This window comes from Tripterygium wilfordii, chromosome 14 (assembly GCF_013401445.1).
Source record: "Tripterygium wilfordii isolate XIE 37 chromosome 14, ASM1340144v1, whole genome shotgun sequence".
Taxonomy (NCBI): Eukaryota; Viridiplantae; Streptophyta; class Magnoliopsida; order Celastrales; family Celastraceae; genus Tripterygium; species Tripterygium wilfordii.
In genome coordinates, this window is record NC_052245.1 from 5940971 (window position 1) to 5961435 (window position 20465).

Sequence of the window (20465 nt, forward strand, 5' to 3'; positions counted from 1 at the left end):
TTTGCTTAATTATGAATGTCTCATGAATGAATGAATGCATGTTTTCTCAAGGCTTTGCCATCCTCCAGCAAGCGTACAATTGCGAATTGCTAAACCAAATTTGCTTCCCTATAAGGATTGACTTTCTGACTCACTGAGTTTTCAATGTATCTTCTCGAATCTGATTAGTAAAGGCCTTTTCCCATTCTAGATCCCAACTCTTGAGCTATCTCTTTTCCTTTTCCTTGCGTATTTTCATAATCAATTCCTTTTCCCTGAAATTTGCATGTGCATACGCTTCTGAATTCAAGGCTACCAATTTATCTGAATTTCTTTATTCAATTCAATTCATTTCTTCTTTTCTTTTTCTTTTTTCTTTTTCTTCTTTGTTTTTCTCTTTTTTTCCTCTCTTTCTCTCTTTTTTTTACACGACTTAGGACTATGATCTTTTCTTTCCTGCTAACACTTGCTTCAACCTCAGGCTTTTCATTCAGATCTTCTCCAGCTTAGGATGCCAAAATCCATCAACTTCCTGTCAAAAGTATTGTCCCGATGCACATATTATATTTCCTATCAAAACTTCATTAGTGATAAATTAAAAAATACGGCCATGCTTGTCAATTACTGAAAGCAAATGATAAATTTTTGGAGTATGAAATGAGAATTGAATTGGGATATGGAAAAGGAGACAACAAGCAACAAAACCGAATAAATGAATTTCCTCAAAACACTTTAGACTAAAATATGTACAAGAAAGTTGAGAAGTCAAAGGAAGGAAGGACCAACCGAACTTCTCCAAGATGATGTGATAATTCAAAGATTGCACCAAAACAGCCCCAGTTTTTGTGTGCACCCAATTAACAATGATCAAATCTGACTTGTATGAGGCTATCTCTGAACCTTCCATTTATGCCAACAAACTTCTCCTTCTGTGTAGCGGACTAACACCTTAGCAAGGTGAAATACCTGATAGCATAAAGAACACTCCAAAAACTACCCCAGTTTTGGGTGCATGTACAATTGACTGTCCTCCAACCCAACAACTACGAAATTAATTCTGCACTCCGACCTATGTCAATGTGAGACAAATTAACAGCCAACTCAGAGACCACTCATCAATTCAACAGACTCGTGATCCAACCATCTTTCTTCAAACAATCTGAAACATGAACTTGCAGCCCAAATTGAAACGCCCGTGAGAGTTTTCACTTCTATGAGATTTTTCTTTGTCCCTAATTTTTGCCTAGAGCGCCCTTTTGGGTTTTCACTCTAGCGGGAATTTTCTTTTTTGTCCCTAATTTTTGTCTAGAGCGCCCTTTCGAGTTTTCACTCTAGAGAGATTTTTTCTCTTTTTTTTTGGTCCTTAATTTTTGCCTAGAGCGCCCTTTCGGGTTTTCACTCTAGCGGTTTTTTTACTTAGAGCGCCCTTTTGGGTTTTCACTCTAGCGAATTTTTTTTTGTATCCCTAATTTTTGCCTAGAGCGCCCTTTCGGGTTTTCACTCTAGCGGGATTTTTTTATCCCTAATTTTTTTCTTTTTTTCTTTTTTGTGCTATGAGTAATACTTTTTGATTGCGTTACATTCACCGTATTAGACAATTTTTCTTCATCCATTCCCATCAAAAGCAAAGCTCCTCCTTCAAAGACCTTCTTCACCACATATAGTCCTTCATAATTTGGTGTCCACTTCCCTCAATGATCTTTTTGAGGTGACAAAATCATTTTCAACACTAGATCTCCTTTTCTGAAACTGTGAGGTCAATAAAATTTAAATGTTCATATCGAGTTCGGCCCCATTTCATCTCCTTTAAGTTGGCTTTTACCACCACTCTGAGTGTGGGAATTTCCACCTCAATGGGGAGAACCACCTCTGTCCCGTATACCAAAGAGAAAAGACTTTCACCAGTGGATGTGCGTACAGAAGTTTGGTACCCATATAAAGCAAAAAGAAGATTTTCATGTCAATCTTTGTAATTCTCTGTCACCTTCTGAATGATCTTCTTGATATTTTTGTTAGCTGCCTCAACAACCTCATTCATCTTAGGACGATAAGGAGATGAATTATGATGCTTGATCTTGAACTGCTCACAGAAATCGTTCAATAACTTGCTATTGAAATTTGTGTCATTGTCTATAATGATCCTTCAGGAACCCCATAACGACATACAATATCTTTTCTCATAAATCGAACAATTACACTTCTTGCCATTTTGGCATAAGAATTTGCTTCCACCCGCTTCGTAAAATAATCAATTACAACTAGAATGAATTGGTGACCATTGGAAGCCTTGGGCTCAATTGGGCCAATAACATCTAGACCCCACATCGAAAATGGCCATAGGGCTGCCAATACACGTAAAGGGTTCACTGAAACATGAGTGTTATCAGCATAAATCTGACACTTGTGGCATCTGATTGCATAGTTAATACAATCTCTTTTCATGGTGAGCCAATAGTAGTCTGTCCGCAGTATCTTCCTTGCCATCAAATTGTTCGATACGATCAAGTAGAGAATAAACGGTTTCCCTGCAATCGGAGGCATTCAAGACCAGTGGATTTTGTAAATACTGTTTAATCCCCTCAAAAGTAACTTGACACTCTTCATTCCATTCAAACGAGTTATTCTTCTGAAGTAACTTAAAAATTGGCTCACATGTAATTGTCAACTGTGAAATGAACTTGGCAATATAATTGAGTCTCCCCAAGAAACCTCTGACTTCTTTCTTAGTGTGAGGAGGGGGCATCTCCAAAATCAACCTTCACCTTGTCCGGATCCACTTCAATACCTCTTTTGCTACAAATAAAATCCAACAACTTCCCTGAGGTTGGCCCGAATGTGCATTTCGAGGGGTTCAACTTCAATTGGTGCATTCTTAACCTCTTGAACAACTTCTCCAGGTCAATCATGTGATCTTCCTCTTGCTTTGACTTAGAAATCATGTCATCTACATATACTTTAATCTCTTTATGCATCATATCATGAAACAGAGTGATCATGGCCCGCTAATAAGTAGCTCCTGCGCTTTTTAGACTAAATGACATGACTTTATAGAGAAAGGTACCCCATAAAGTGATGAAAGTAGTTTTCTCTTGATCTTCTAGTGTCATCTTGATCTGATTATAATATAAAAATCCATCCATGAAGGGGAACGCGAAATGCTTAGCAATGTTGTCTACCAGTATGTCAATCAGGGGTAAAGGAAAATCATCTTCTGGACTTGCTCAATTAAGGTCCTTGTAATCCACGCACATCCAAACCTTATCATCCTTTTTCGATACTGGTACAATATTTACAAACCATTTGGGTATTTTGCTACAGCAAGGAATCCCGCATCAAACTGCTTCTTTACTTCATCTCTAATCTTCAAAAGCATCTTCGGCTTCAAACTCCACAACTTTTGCTTCATTGGAGGACAATTTGGCTTTAATGGCAATCTATGGACCACTATGTTCGTATCAAATTCTGGCATATCCTAATATGATCATGCAAAAATATCTTGGTATTTTTTTCTTGGTATTCATGCAACAACTCTATTGATCTCTTTCTATCCTCTCCTTCAAAGGCTGCACCAATTCTAACTTCTTTTTCTGATCTTCAGCTCCTAAATTAACAACCTCAGTCATTTCCTTGTGTGATTGAATTATCTTTTCTTCTTGGTTAACTTGTCTCAACATTTCTGGCTATATCTCAAGCTCATCCTCAGTGTTAAAGTCAGATTCAACATTGTTAATGGGTGCCCCAAAATATAGTTCATTAGGTTCATCTTCTTCGTTATCATCAATTTCAATCCTGCCAAAATGAAATGTGTGAGATTTGGAATTTACAAGTGATGGACAAATAAAGGTAAATAAATGTGGGAATGATGATTGTCATAGGAACATCAGAAACATGAGAACATGAAAATATTGAACATGCAAAAGCCGTACTATAGAAATTTATCAAAGTAAAGTAAAGACATGCTCATTCCTAAAACTCAATCAATGGCCATGAGCTGGACCACAGATAGTAGTGCATATGGATATTACTCTTGAAGGTTGTTGACAGAAACTGGCAATTCCAAATTGGTCCAGTTACTGAACTCAAAACCTGAGGGAAGAAGGATGGCTTGGCAAGGCATAACAGCAAAGTTCTGATCCTCTTTCACAACAGCAACATAGAATTCCTAGAATCGCTCACACAGCTCCCCGAAAGTTGCCCCAGCTTGATCCATTCCAACTTGATCAATAGGAAGATTAAGAGTCAATTTCCTCGAAACTGCCCCAATATTGAACGGGTTGACTTTTTCTAGAAAATCTCCAAACCCCAAACTATCTTAGAGCCAGGGGATCAGCTTTATGACATTTGACTGATTAACATGGTCATATGCTCTTCCAAATCTTTAATTTTCTGAATTTCCCTCTGGACCAAGTTCTTTTTGCTGTTCATTCTTCATTGTTTTAGCAATTCACAATTGTAATCTTGTATGATAAGGATGGCAATGATATGAGTGAATTGGTGTTTTTCCTTTTTCCTTGCCATCTATATGATGAGAGTAATCTTTATTAGTTGGCCAATTTTTGTTAGGTGTGCTTATGCATTACCATGAATTTATGTGTACCCTAAACAAGATGAAGTCATTTTTCATGAATTATTGTATATGTAGAGGTAATGAATAATGTATATGAAAGGTATATATGGACATGTATGGACTATTAACGAGTGTGCAAGCATATATGGACATGTATAGATAATTAAATAAGTGTACAAGTATATATGGACATATATGGATAATTAACAAGCATGCACATGTGTACAACCTAGGCTAACATATACATGGCAAGTGTATGAACATGTATGGTTTAATAAATGTGTATATACAAGTGTAACTGACTGATGCATCAAGTACATATGAATATGTAAATAAGGGATAAATGTACATGGTATATAAATGTACAAGAATATAACATAGTATAGGCATGTGAAATAAATAGTTAGGGATAGGAATGCCCCCTTTGTTCCTAAAATGGGTAATACCGCCTAAAAATGTCTAGAGGTTTAGAACCATGGCTACGGTTTACCAATAGTGCATATGGGTGGTTTAACTAACTAATCGCAAGGTCTCTGGATCAGGTGACTTTTGCTCCATTGGATCACAAAAGCCCATCCCTTAATGTCATAAGAGGACGTCAATCCAGGAGGATGTCTTCCCCCACCCATACAGGGAAGTGAATCCCATGAAAGTGGTAGGTCAACCCTCACTAATCACTAAGTAACCCGGGTATAGGGTTATGTGTGTGCAGTGATAAGTGTATGTGTGTGCGGGAGCATGTTCGATGAAGATATCTACAACATTAGACAAATCCATCAAATTCTTCAAATTTAACATACAAACACAAATAGGAACTAACAAAAACTATACAGGAAAAGCACAAAAATCAATCATACAAGCTCGACCCCTTTGGTATAAAAACCAATGTCTCCAGTAGAGTCGCCAGTTCTCGCAATCGGGGTCACGACGCGGACCGGTGATGGAAGTATTTAAAAAGGAGATGGGTAAAAATGAATGAAAAATTTTTAGAGTCACCACCAATTGATCTACGAACCAGAAAATGGGTAAAGGGTCTATTGAGTGTGAGGAAGGTGTTAGACACCCGACAACTCCCTAAAAGGTTACCTTTATTGATTTATGTGTTTTTTCTGAAAATTTGTTTATCCCAATTTGTTTTAATGAATTTTTCATATGTTCGAAAAATTATGTATTATCAAATGGGGTGGAATGTTTTCCATTAATGTTAGACCAAAGCTTTATTTTGAAAATCCCATTTTGACGGGTTTTATTGGAATTGATGAAAAATCACACTTGAAACGGGTTTTGAAATTTTAAAAAGGGTGTACGAGATTACCATGGCCATTCCTGGCTTGGCTGAAAAATGTTGTTTTTACTTGGAAAGAATTTGGTGGAATTTGCAAAAGGGCATTGAGTTTTTTACCAAGGGGACTTTCACAATCACAAAATAAAAGTGGTCTAACTTTATTTGATGAATACATATTATATTTTAATTTGAAAAGATAACATGATTAAAACCTAGGCAGGAGCTAAATGTCATCAAGTCCTCTCCGAATTAACTTTAATTTAGTTACCATTATTCGTACGAATACAAATAATACTTTAATTTGAAGAGATAACATAATTAAGTTTAGGCAGGAGCTGAATGTCATCAAGTCCTCCTAATAAACTTTAATTTAGGTATCCGGTAAATTAATTTATCATTTGTTTTTCGTTTAAATGAAGATATCATAATTAAAGTCTAGACAGAAGCTAAATGTCATCAAGTCCTCCTCTTAATTGACTTTAATTTGGATATCTATTGTTTTCCCGTTATTTTGTTTAAATGAAAATTTCGTAAAGATGTGGTTGTTGAATTGATGAATTTGCAATACTAAACATACAACCTAACATATAATTATGCATTCTAAATAATTTATTAACTACTACTAATGCATCTTTGATATTTTAAATTTACCAATCCCTAAACATGCATACTACTCCATTAAACATGCAAAAAACTAAATTACACAACTTTTCATTATGTCCACTACCCTATTACATATTTACACTTACAAAGATATACATTCCAAATAAAAACAAGATAAAAATATATACAAAATAAACAAAAGTACAAATATGGCCCATTGAGCCTGTATGTTGCTAAAACCCAATCCAATCTCCAAATAAGCTCTCCGGCCCCAAACAAAGTCAAGTCCGACGTGGTCCACATCCAAAAATCAACAAGAGAATGGGGTCAAAATTGTGCTCAAATGTCATAGAAATTCAAATCAAATTAAGTACACTGTATATATATATACACGCACACACACCATATAATACACACACACCACATACACATATACACACACACCATATATATATACGTAAACTTACAAAGGCACACGGAATCTGATCCAGCAAGGATTTGAACCCAGAAAAATCAACATGAACGTGAACAGGATTTCAATCTTATCATTAATAGCATAGTCTCTCATCATTAACAGCACAAACCCTCACACCAGCCAAATCTCAAGGATTTGACCCCAATGTTATACGTAAATTGAGTTTTATGGATTAAAAGAGACATCAAACCCAGGCATCTACCAAGCGTCAAAGACCCAGATTCAACATAGTAAGCAAACAAGGCTCATGCTAAGGCAAGAAAATAAAAACAGTAAGCAACAAAGGCCTAAGCCAAGAAAATCACACCCAGAAACCGAAATCAAGAAGCAATCCAAGAACATGCACCATAATATTCAGAGATGTAGAACCGTAAATCAAACCAGAAATAATATCGAAAAATGGCAAAGAAATAGCCGATTATTACCTCTCCCGATTTTGCTCTCCTCTTCTTTTCTCCCGATTCTCTCTCCTGGTTTTGCTGTCTATTTCCTTGTCCCTTTACTCTCTATTTCTTGGTTTTGCTTTCTTCTTTCACGGTGTCTTCATTTGTGCGGCGCAAGATTAAGCTCTCCTATATCTCCTCAATTTTTCTTTATTTTTTCTCTCGATTTCCCCTTGTTTCTTACTCTCTATTTATTTCTTTTCCTCCATTTTCCTCACCAAGAAACCTCTCCTTTCTCTCTAATGCCCCTTTTCTCCTTTGGCCCTTTCTCTTTTTTTTCTCTGTATCGATTGCCCCCTTTCTCTTACACTCTTTTGTCTCCCAATTCTCCCGCCCCTCACCAAAATGGTGTGACTGGTGCTGTATCTTTTTCCATATTTCTTTTCTCCTTTTTACCCCTTAAACCCTAGTTTTTTTTCTCTCTGTGGAAACCCTAGGAAACTAACCTTTTTGTATTTTCTATTTTTTTGTAAAACCCTAAAAGATGTCACCTTTTTTCTCTTAAGATTTTATTTTCAAATTTTTTAATTCTCTTAAAATTTTAGATATTTTCTAGGGTTTTCATTTATGGGTACTTATGGGCTCAAAAATCAAGGTAATGACTTTTTATAGGCTTGTGGGTCCAAAAACGGGCTTTTGAATATTTGTGGGCTCAAGAACGGGCTTTTGAATTTTTTTTTTGTTTTTCTATTTTTTCTATCTTTGTATTTTTTTGGTCGGAGGGAAACCGATTACTACATCTAGCCACGCCCAAAGATGAATATCCAATGCCCACAGTAGACACTTTTATAGATGCAACTGCTGGATATGAATTTTATTCTTTCATGGATGGGTATTCCAGGTATAATAAGATTTTTATTGATGAAAACGATGTGCACAAAACTGTCTTTAGATGTCCAGGGTCGTTGGGTTGTTTTGAATGGGTAGATATGCCATTTGGTTTAAAAAATGCTGAAGCCACATATCAAAGGGCCATGAACTTAATTTCTCACAATATAATCGTCAAAAGTTAATGACCATTTCAGACAACTACGAAAGTTATTTGAATGGATGAGAATTTACAAAAATCCGCTTAAATGTGCCTTTGGTGTAAGCACTGGAAATTTCTTAGGATTCTTAGTGCATCAAAGAGGAATTGAGATAGATCAAAATAAATCTAAGGCCATATTAGAGGCCAAACCACTAGGCACTAAAAAAGAACTACAACGATTTCTGGGACAAGTAAATTTTTTGAGACGTTTTATCTCCAACCGTGCAGGATGAATAGAAGTGTTCTTAGCATTGCTAAAGCTGAAAAGTGAGAACGAATTCATTTGGAAAGAAGAACATCAAAAGGCTTTTGAAAGCCAAAAAGCTTATTTATCACGACCACCAGTAATAGTGTCTCCTGCGTGAGGAAAGTGATTGAAGCTGTACATATCGACTGAAGATCAATCCATAGTAGGGATGCTCGCGCAAGACAACTCTCAGGGTGAGGAAAGAGCCATCTATTAGTTGAGTAGACAATTACTCAAATATGAATGTAATTAGTCTCCATTAGAGAAATTATGCTTGACTTTATTTTTTACATGTACTAAACTAAGGGCCTACATAAGGCCTATAACAGTGTATTTAAATTCTAAAGTAAACATAATAAAATAAATGTTTTCTCGCCCAATTTTGCATCAAAGAATAGGATATTGGGCATTAGCCCTATCATAATTCGACATTCAATATGTACCTCAAAAGGCCGTAAAAAATCAGGCCCTGGCGGATTTCTTGACCGATCACCCATGTTTAAGCACTACCAAAGAATTAGAACAAGATCTATGTGCAATAGATGTTAGCCCATATATTCCATATTTTGATGGATCAAAAAGTCCAAAGAGGCAGGAGTGAGAATTGTTATTATAACACCATTGAATCAAGCATATCGATTCTATTTTACGTTAGAAGAGGTATGTACAAATAACCAAGCCAAGTATGAAACATTAATTATCGGCCTGGAAATCCTTATTGAAATGGGTGTTAAGAATGTGCAAATTAAAGGAGATTCCCAGCTCATACTTTGCCAAATATTAGGAACATTCAAGTGCCAAAGCCATTCATTACTCGCATCACATTAAATTGTACAAAGTTTATTGGACGAATTTGATCAAACTGAAGTACAATACATTCCAAGAATGTATAATGACATGGCCAATGAACTAGCACAACTGGCATCAGGTTTTAAGGAAATTAGTGTATTAACACACAATGTTACCAAATACGAGCATATCAAATCAGCCCTCACAAGAATAGCGTAGAAGTCTTGAGTATAGAAAATCAGGACGAGTTAGATTGGAGAACAGAAATAGCCACATTCTTAAATAATCCAAGTATAACAGTGGCTAGGAAAACAAAGTTGAAAACTTTAAATTTCCTACTGGTGGATGAAACACTTTAAAAGAAACGCCCAGATGGAGTGCTACTAAAATGTGTAAGTCTACAAGAAGTTAAGACCATAATGGCTGAAGTACATGAAGGAATATGTGGAGCTCATCAAGCTGACGTAAGAATGAGATGGTTAATTATAAGACATGGTTATTTTTGGCCAAAAATGGGAGAGATATGTGCTCAATTTACTTAGGGTTGTCAAGCCTGTCAAAAATATGGACCCATCCAAATAGCACCTGCCAAAGAAATGGTACCTATCGTCAAACCACGACCATTTAGTGGATGGACCATAGATTTGATAGGGAAAATATATCCCCTATCATCCAAGCAACATACTTTCATCATAGTAGCCACATATTTCTTTCTCGAGTGGGTTGAAACAATATCTTTGAAAGAAATAACCCTAGAAAGTGTGATCGACTTCATCAAAAAAAAATCATATCATATACAGGTTTGGGATTCCCCAAACTACAATGGTTGACATGGGACTTCACTTAATGAAGAAAGAGTAAAAAGCTTCTTGGACAAATTCAGCGTCCAACTAGTTAATTCAACCCCTTACTATGCTCGGTCTAATGGACAGGCTGAATCATCCAACAAGACTCTAAAGAATATCATAAGGAAAATGATTGAACAGAATGCTACCAACATCACAACTTTTTAGTTAGTATATGGACAAAAAGCAATTATGTCTGTAGAGATAAATGTTCAATCAATGCAGATGGTCTTACAAAATAATTTGAGCGAAGAAGATTATACGGAAGCTATGATGCAAAACCTATTAGAATTGAATGAAATCAGATTAGATGCACTTAATAGAATCAAAATACAAAAGGCAAAGGCAGCCAAGTGTTACAATAAAAGGGTAATGGCTAAGTCATTTGACCGAGAGGAATTAGTATGGAAAGCCATATTACCTTTTGAAATGAAAGACCCAAAATATGAAAAATGGTCACCTAATTGGGAAGGACCATACCAAATGGAATCTGTATTGCCTAATGGTGCGTATCATTTGAAAGACTTGGATGGGGAAGTACACATTCGTGCCGTAAATGACAAATATTTGAAAAAATATATCCCATCAGTTTAGGAACATGAAAATACATAAAAAAGGGGGGGGGGGGGGGCAAACACGTCCATAAAAATGACAGAAAAAAGATAAATTGTCTACTTGGAGAAATGAAACCACTTACCTAGAGAACAACAGGCCGAATTAACTCATAATAAGAAATTTCAAGATGTCTGCACAATCGATTGATACTGCCAAATATTGCTCAGGATTTTTAGAGACATAAAAAACCCCAAGAAACCCCAATAGAAGCATGAGGTAACGTCAAAACTAAGCCATACAAACCGATTAAAACTCCCTTGAAATGAAGCAGCGCCTCTGCAAGAAAGAGGACCATCAACAGTAGCAAGGGCTAAATAGTTGACATGGTTGGGATTGCAAATGACGACCATACTAACAAATTAGCCTCCCCAAATGGAGCTTCAAAAGGATTTAAGGGAAGAAAAGAGGGGAGAAAGAATGGCTTGCTGAGAAATGAAAAGCCCTATTATACAGAGTTCAAAAAGAGAACCCGGTGCATGGCATATCAACCATTCACCAAGATAGAAGTCAAAAGGCGAAAAGCAATATCATTATGATTATGAGCCAGACACATTGAAGAAGCACTTAAGAAGTAGATAAATGATATTGAAAAATGGTTCTAAGAGAAGTAGCACGCGAAAAGCTATAATTATAAATGCAGCTTAAAAAAGAATGAGTTATCTCATTAAATGGAACGATGAAAATGTCAATCTTACAATATTAAAAAATATATATTTAATGGCCTTCAAAAAACCGTTCTAGGTTTAGAATGTCAGCACGAAGTCTTTGCCAATCACGAGAAATCATGTCATTATAGATGATCAGCTCAGATGAAGTGTTGGACGTCATTTTGCTGAATTCTTAGAAACTCTAAAGTAGAGTCTTCGATGGCAAAAGCGTCCAATAATTTTAAGATTGTCCCTGTAGGGGTCAAGATCAACCTCAATAAATTATGGGTCTTATTCAACCCAATCTATATACAAATACAAACAGGCCAGACCCAACATAAAAGCCCAACAGAGGCTAGGGCCACGAAACCCAACAACAATCAGACCAGAACATACAGTCCAAAAAGGACTTGGTCTTAAAATGGCAATACAAAGCCGATACAAATAAGGCCGAACCAATAACTAAGGGACGAAGCCGAAGATAAGGCAGTTCCTCGTTAAATGGTAACAGTCGAAACTATTGCAAACTACCGTAAACTCCCCCAAACTGCCATGAACTTCTCCAATTGCCACAACTGCTGGTAACTGCTCAAGAAAAGCATAAAAGGAGTTCATTAGGACAAGGAAAGCGAGGCTTCAGAGGGAAGACTTTGATTTCTTACTCACTCTGTAATCACAAGTGATAAATAAAAGACCATATCATTCTGCACTGTGGACCTAGACTCAAAGCCGAACCACATAAAATCTCTCTGTTTTGTCTTACATTTACCCACTCATCCCCAACAATTCGATTGTCGATAATTTACATCAACAATTTGGCGCGCCAGATAGGGGAAGAGTTTTATCAAAATGGCAAACTCAGAAGATTCACGGGATGATGCTGTAAATGAGAAGATGAAAGCTTTGATTCAATGCTTCGATGAACACGAAAGAAGAGTCCAACAGTTGGAGCAAGAAAATTTAACCGTTCGAAGAGAGAATCAAAGGCTACTAGATCTGATGAATCAATCTTCAAGTCCACAAATAACTAGAACCATTCCTGTAAGTACTGTCCCAAGTACTTCTGTTCGACCCAACGATGGACAGACGACGCAAATTCCCAACATAAGCATCCCTTTACCAGGATTTGTGCATCAGACAGAACCATCATTGGTATCAACGTCAACTCAATTCCTAAGGCCGACAACACAATATATGGCACCGCTATTTCCAATACCAACTTCATCTTCGACTATCCCAACAATTGGTGCATGGTCAAATATAACCACAACACTGCTAGAAATTGCGACACATCGAAGCGTTGACAAAAGATTGGAGGAAATGGAGTCAGCATTCTTCAGGATACCCGACATGCCACCACCTATAAAGAAAAATCACACTTTCCTCAAATTTCCATTTGTTCATGCCATTGTCATGGAAGACCTCCCAAAGAAATTCATCATACCACATATCAAACCTTATGATGGTACCACTGACCGAGAAGATCATGTGGATCAGTATAGTCAACGATTGACTTTAGTATCATACCCGCTTAATAAGCATGAAGCATGCATGTGTCGAGGATTTAGTTCAACTTTGGTGGGACCTCCTTTCAAGTGGTATCTTAATCTTCCAGAAGGGCAAATTGCTTCATTCACACAATTGGCCAACGCATTCGTTGAACAGTTTGCAAGCAGCAGGAAAATAATTCCAACATCTGATGATCTATATCGGCTACGGCAGAAACAAGGAGAATCTCTGCGGTCATTCTTAACAAGATTCAATAAAGAGAAACTGGAAATTCCTGGGTGCTTAGACGAGATTGCAATCAATGCATTTCGCATGGCTCTTGTTCCTAGAAGCAAATTGTACGGAAAGCTTACTCGTTATCCACGTAAGTCATTTCAAGAAGTGCAGGCAAGAGCAAGCGTTCAGATCAAATGGGAAGAAGATAAAGGAAGATTTCCAGAACGACCAATAGAGCAACCGAAAAAATCTGAACAAAAACAAACAAGCTCAGAGGCTCCACGTTATCCTCGCAGAGATCCCAAGCCGATTGATTTCAAGAAAAAGTCCCGATCTCCTGAATATAATTTGGTGATTCCACCAAATGAAGTCTTATCAATGTTGAAGAAAATGGGAAATGCTGTTCGATGGCCCGATAAAGTTCGTAAACCGCTAGATCAACGGGATACTTCCAAATGGTGTGAATTTCACAACGATTATGGGCATACAACGAATGATTGTTTAACCCTCAAAAAAGAAGTAATCCAATTGTTAAAGAAAGGCTATCTTCGGGATTTACTATCTGAAAGAGGAAAAGCAACAATGGCCCAAGCAGAAAGATGAGAAGAAGAACAGAAACCACCTCCCCCAGAAAAGACAATTAACGTAATATTCGACGGATCAGAAATTAGCGGAATTACACATTTATCGGCAAAGAAACATGTCAAGCAGACAGAAAATTCTGAGGTATGGAATGACAAGCCGATGGTACAATTCACGAGACAAGTTATCAGTTTCACAGACGATGAGATGACGAAATTACTAAATCCGCATGATGGTGCCCTGGTAATCACTTTGCAAATTGCAAATTGCCAATTGTGAAGTTAAAAGAATCATGATTGACGATGGCAGCTCAACAAATTTACTGTTCATGTCCACACTTCAAGCAATGGGACTTTCAGAAGTCGATATAATTAGAGGTCATATTCCACTCATTGGCTTCAGCGGAGAACAACAATATACCATCGGCTCTATTCATTTGCAAGTATACGCAAAAGGAGTAAATCTCCAGGTTCGATTTAATATATTAGATTGTCAATCTCCATATAATGCGATACTTGGACGACCTTGGATTCATGTAATGAGGGCTGTACCATCAACTTATCATCAAGTAATATGATTCCCAACAAGAGATGAAATACAAGAAATTTATGGGGATCAACGTCAGGCAAGGAGTTGCTATGAACAAGCGTTGAAAGGAAAAACCAAAGCTTTATAGCAATTACAGCAAGGGCCGATTCTGAACAATCAAGAAGAACCGGCTAAAAAGGAGATAGAAGAAATCATCATTCATCCTGAGTATTCAGAACAGAAGATTCAGATTGGTGCAAACCTGGATTGCCAACTTCGAGAAAATTTAATTCAATTTCTGCAAAATCATAGACACACTTTTGCTTGGACACATGCAGATATGATTGGAATTGATCCGAAAGTCATCACTCATCAATTGTAAGTCAATGATAACTTTATTCCTGTGAGACAGAAAAGAAGAAGATTCGCTCCAGAAAGAAATAAAGTTATCAATGAGGAAGTTCAAAAGCTATTAGATATTGTGTTCGTTTGAGAAGTTCAATACCCAAACTGGCTTGCAAATGTGGTCATGGTAAAGAAGAAGAATGGGAAGTGGAGAGTCTGTATCGACTTCACGGATCTAAATAAAGCTTGTCCAAAAGATTCTTTTCCACTTCCTCATATTGATGTACTTGTGGATGCAACAGCAGGGCATGAATTACTTAGCTTCATGGATGCATTTTCTGGATATAATCAAATCTTGATGCACCCAAAGATCAAGAAAAAACTGCATTCATAACCGAGCGAGGCACATATTGTTATAAGGTGATGCCATTTGGATTGAAAAATGCGGGAGCAACGTATCAACGACTTGTCAATCGCATGTTTGCCAGCCTGCTTGGAAAGTCGATGGAAGTATATATTGATGATATGCTAGTGAAAACTTTGAAAGCCGAAGATCACATTGAGCATCTAAAACAAGCATTTGAAATTCTTGATGCTCATGAGATGAAATTAAATCCTCTCAAATGTGTATTTGGAGTCAAAGCAGGAAAATTTTTGGGATTCATCATTACACAAAGGCACATTGAAGCAAATCCTGATCAAATTCAAGCGATACTTAATATTCCTTCTCCCACAAACATACGAGACGTACAACGTTTGGCGGGGAAGATTGCAGCACTAAATCGATTCATCTCCAAATCTTCCGAAAGATGTCATAATCTATTTACGGCTTTGAAGAAATCAGATAATTTTAATTAGACGGAGGAATGCGAGACGGCATTAAAGAAATTGAAAGGATATCTGACCAATCCTCCAATTCTCACGAAGCCAAAAACCGGTGAGATACTCTATCTTTATTTAGCAGTTTTTGAATTTGCAATTAGTGCAGTACTGCTAACAGAAGAAAACAATCGGCAACATGCAGTATATTATGTTAGTCGAAGTTTGCTAGATGCTAAGACAAGGTATCCTCTAATGGAAAAACTTGTCTTAGCACTTATCACTGCAGCACGAAAGCTTCGTCCTTAATTTCAAAGTCATCTTATCACGATGATGACAAGCTTCCCGATCAAAACAGTATTCCATAAACCAGAATTGTTCGTGTAATACCCTGACCCGATTATACAATGTTTATGGTATTTTGACACGTTGATCGAGGTGGAGTGAACCTCGGTAATCGTGAATCGGGATTTAGAGAGAATAAAAATTAAATCAAGATAAAACAATGAAAATATTTTTAATAAATGGGAGATTTAAAAAGAAAATTATTGGCGCAAGAATTACTCGAATCGGATTTAAATTGGATTTATTATAAATTTTTGAAGTTAATTTGAACATTTTAGTTAGGGGTGTTTTTGAAAGATGGGTGTTTTTGAAAGTAAAATATTATATAAAAGAAAAATTAAAGAAAATAAAAAATAAATAAAAAAATACCCTCTTCTCCCACGATTTTCTCTCTCTCTCCTCTTTCTCTCTCTAAAACGGGTTCAACTGTGATTTCATGATTCCGGCGACGGTGACGGTCAAGGCTGGTATCAAAAGAAGCGTACGGACGAGACGAGTGTAACCCAACTTGAATCACGTCGATCGGAGCTCCAGTTTGGGAGAAATCTGAGATTGAAGTTCAGGCCACCGTGAACTTTCTTTGGTCGATCTGGCCGATTCTGGCGACGGTTTGGCTTGATTCAGGTACCTATGAGTTCATTTCATCGAGCTCTTCAATTTGATATAAGATTTGGCAGGTTTGGGTGGCCGGATCGCCGGCGATGACGTTGACCGAGTCAGGCCGAGTTGACTCGGTTGACTGATGTGTTGACCGGTTCAACCCGGTTTGACCTGGTATAACCCGGTTTTGACCCATTTCACCTGGTTTGACCCGGTTTTGACCCATTTGACCCGGCTTTGATCCATTTCACCCGGTTGACCCGGTTTTGACCCATTTGATCCGGTTTGCCCGTTGACTGTTGACTTTGACCGTTGACCATGGTTGACCGAACGTATTTTAACTGTATTTTCGTATAATGTGTTTTTCGATGTAGACGGTGATCCCGGTTGAGATTTGAAGCAGGTTGACTTTCAGAGTTAGGGGTTTATTGGGGACGCGTGCGTGGTATTCGGTTTCTGATTTTCAGGTAGGGGTTTTCTATGTATCTTGCGTGTGATTCTAGAGTTCCGGTTTCACGGACTCTTACTATATTGTGGTTCTGTCGGTTTCCAGGGGTGGAAATTCGACCTGTTTGTATGTTTTATACGTATTCTCTGTCGATTATCATTATTGACATGCTTTTAGGAGTGAGGTGATTGGAGGTGGTTGATGTAAACTATGGGGCCCATATAGGAGCCCAATAAATCGGATTATTATGGATTATACAATCAATCGGGTACGTACCTGTAGACCGTCTGAGGTGAGGTGCATCACAGGGGACGCTCTCTGGTGTAGGCTATGCTATCGGGATATCCGATCCCCATCCAGTTTCGGTGTGGACCTGGACTGGGAGACACCCTATGGGGATTAGGGTGGGTCCAGGGGTGGATTATGGATTATGGATTACCGGAGACTAGTGTTTGTGGTTACAGTGCTGTATAGCCTTATCGACTACCATATTACTTGGTTGAATTGCCAATGATTGTATATTTATTGTGTTGCATATTATGCGTCATATTCCTGGATTTCTTATTTTTTTTGATATCGGTGTTCCCTTTCTATGCCCTACTGAGCTTCTTGGCTCACCCCTCTTCTTGTTTCCCTTTCAGGTGAGTTGGATTTAGGTGATGCTGGTCAGCGGCGGGACGCATGAGCTGGTGTGTAGCCTCGAGCTGTTTCTTTAGCAAGTTTTAAGGATTTGGGGTTTTGTATTTGTATATATGTTACTTATTTACTCAGTCTGATCTCGGGTAGATAAGTCTTCTTATTTCCGCTGTTGTATATATACTCCGATGTTTTCGATAGGTGTATATATGTGGTATTCTGGAGAGACTATGCCCATGTTATATTTCAGGAATTGTTACTATTTTATATATTTTATATATTGATTTAGGTATATTGGATTAAGGGTTGGTTCGGGGGATGGGGTCCCCTGCCGGTCACGTTCTTATGGGTTTAGGTACACTTCGGTATACCTTAGGAGAGAGGGGCGTGACAGTTCGGACGATTAACAAAGTAGGCAATTGAATTGACTGAGCATGATATCGTATATCAACCTCGAATAGCGATCAAAGCCTGAATTTTGGCATATTTCATTGCTGAGTTCAGCCCAGGGATGATAGATAATGCTCAAAAAGAATTATGTCAAAACAACGAAAACGATGAAGCTATTTGGCAATTGTTTGTTGATGGTTCGACTAATGCAAAAGGAAACGGCTTAGGTATCATCTTAATCTCTCCACAAGGAGATCGATTCTCTCAAGCTGTACATTGCGGATTTCATGCTACAAACAATGAAGCAGAATATGAAACTCTGATTGAGGGACTGAAACTAGCAAAAGAATTAAAAGTTCAACGTGTCCACGTAATTTCGTATTCCCAATTGATCGTTAACCAATTGCATGGAGAATATCAAGCAAAAGATAAGAGAATGAACGATTATCTGGAGTTAGTACAACAGTTGCAACTTGAATTCAAAGAATTTCAGATTAATCAAGTCCTTAGAGAAGAGAACCAACAAGCTGATGCGCTGGCGAATTTGGGATCAGCAATCCAAGTGCAAAAAACTCTGAACATCCCATTGATTTATTTGGAATCATCAGCAATAAACAAACATTCCATGGTGGAACAATCGTTCGTTATTACTGAAGATGATGATGATTGGAGAACATCATTCATACAATACTTGCAGGATGATGTGTTACCACAAGATAAGAATGAGGCCAGAGCACTACAACGTAAAGCATCTCGTTATACAATACTTAATGGTATTTTATACAAAAGATCATATCGAGGATTTTTGCTATGATGTTTATCTCAAGATGAAGCACAATATGCCCTAGCAGAGTTGCATGAAGGTATCTACGAAAACCATTCAGGTGGCCAAAGCTTAGCCAGTAAAGTCATGCAAACTGGTTATTATTGGCCTACGCTTCGTGGCGATGCAGCCATATATGTGGCTAAATGTGATAAATGCCAAAGATTTTCACAAATCCCACATCAACCACCAACGGAGCTGGTCCCAATTTCATCAGTATGGCCTTTCATGAGATGGGAAATGGATATCGTCGGAAAGGTTCTCCCAGCTTCAGGACAACGAGTTTTCTTATTGATCTTAACAGATTATTTCACAAAATGGGTGGAAGCTGAAGCGTATAAACAGGTCCGGGACAAGGAGGTTAAAAGTTTCATATGGAGAAACATCATTTGCAGATTTGGAGTTCCTTCTGAAATCATTTGCGATAATGGATCTCAATTCATCAGTCATAAACTCCAAGACTTCTGTAATACCTAGAAAATAAAACTCTGTTTTTTATCGCCAAGACATCCACAATCGAATGGCCAAACAAAAGCTACTAATAAGACGATAGTCAACACTTTGACAAAGAGACTAGAAAATGCAAAGGGAGCCTGGGTCGACGAACTCCCAGGGGTTCTGTGGTCATATCAACAACAGCAAGAACTTCAACAGGTGAAACTCCATTTTCTTTAACTTATAGAACTGAAGCAGTGCTACCAGTTGAAGTTGGCCTCCCAACAGCACGATTCGAATGGAAGAAAGATGAGGAGAATAACATCGTCCTCACCGAAGAATTAGCTATTCTTGAGGAATGACGGAATCTCTCATTTGTTAAAACAGCAGCCTACAAGCATCAGATCGCGAAATATTACAACAAAACAGTCAACTCAAGAATTTTCAACATTGGTGACTGGGTTTTACGCAAAGTTTTCTAGAACACACAACAATTGAATTCCGGAAAACTGGGGGCCACATGGGAATGACCATACAGAGTCATAGATGTCATCGGCAATGGTGCTTACAAGTTGCAAACCAAAGAAGGGAAGATACTTAACAACAGCTGGAATGTAAAACATCTCAGGTTATATCTTTCCTAACAAAAAAATAATAATAATAACAAATATATCTATGTATATATATCTATTACAAGGATCTGGATGATGAATCACTGAAATGTATATATTTTCTCAATTGAGTTGAATATATACATATATATGCTTAGCATATATAAGTGCCTGACAGACCGCATTACATCACCCCCATCGTTCTATACTTGATTTTTGCAGGATCCATTGGCACATTAGATAAAATCTGGACAAAGGTCAAAGCGATGAAGCTTGATGTGTTCTAATTTCCTAAAAGGTCATGTACACTTAACTCTTTATTAAGCACAATTTTATTATAAGATTATTATTTGCGTCATAATTAAAATCTTGAGCAAATAATTAAAGTCATAAACTTGATAAGAGAAACAAAAGAGTTATGATTGTATTTAGGGTTACAAAGATAAAAAGGGATATACAAGATTGCAACAATAAATGATATAAGCCTAAATATCATCTTCAGCTTCGGAGGCAGAAGTTTGCGCTGCATCGATAACTTTGAATTCTTCATATTCTTTGATCATTCGATCAACTTCTTCCTCATTCAAGGTACCAGCCTTATATTGCATCATCACTTCCCCCAAAGCCTTGATTCTCTCTTTACCAGCGGCGAG

At 37.5% G+C, this 20465-nt stretch overlaps 2 protein-coding genes across 2 annotated transcripts; both read left to right on the plus strand.

The window, feature by feature from the left end:
• The first annotated feature begins 10455 nt into the window (after positions 1-10455).
• LOC120014171 lies at positions 10456-10857 on the plus strand. Its single transcript, XM_038866090.1, has one exon. It carries the CDS (start codon positions 10456-10458, stop codon positions 10855-10857), a length of 402 nt encoding a protein of 133 aa, XP_038722018.1.
• Positions 10858-15128: 4271 nt separating this feature from the next.
• On the plus strand, positions 15129-19243 carry LOC120014172 (uncharacterized protein K02A2.6-like). Its single transcript, XM_038866091.1, has 5 exons — positions 15129-15459; positions 15694-15769; positions 18058-18214; positions 18437-18686; positions 18771-19243. The coding sequence occupies exons 1-5, from the start codon at positions 15129-15131 to the stop codon at positions 19241-19243; spliced, it is 1287 nt and encodes a 428-aa protein (XP_038722019.1).
• Positions 19244-20465: the final 1222 nt, after the last annotated feature.

Bases quoted from the DNA above. Each gene is read 5' to 3' on its own strand.
- LOC120014171 (XM_038866090.1), top strand. From the start codon at position 10,456: ATGTCTGTAGAGATAAATGTTCAATCAATGCAGATGGTCTTACAAAAT.
- LOC120014172 (XM_038866091.1), top strand. From the start codon at position 15,129: ATGCCATTTGGATTGAAAAATGCGGGAGCAACGTATCAACGACTTGTC. The intron at 15,770-18,057 runs GTATCCTCTAAT...TGCTGAGTTCAG, and splicing joins TTGCTAGATGCTAAGACAAG to CCCAGGGATGATAGATAATG. The intron at 18,215-18,436 runs GTACATTGCGGA...AAAGAATTTCAG, and splicing joins GAGATCGATTCTCTCAAGCT to ATTAATCAAGTCCTTAGAGA.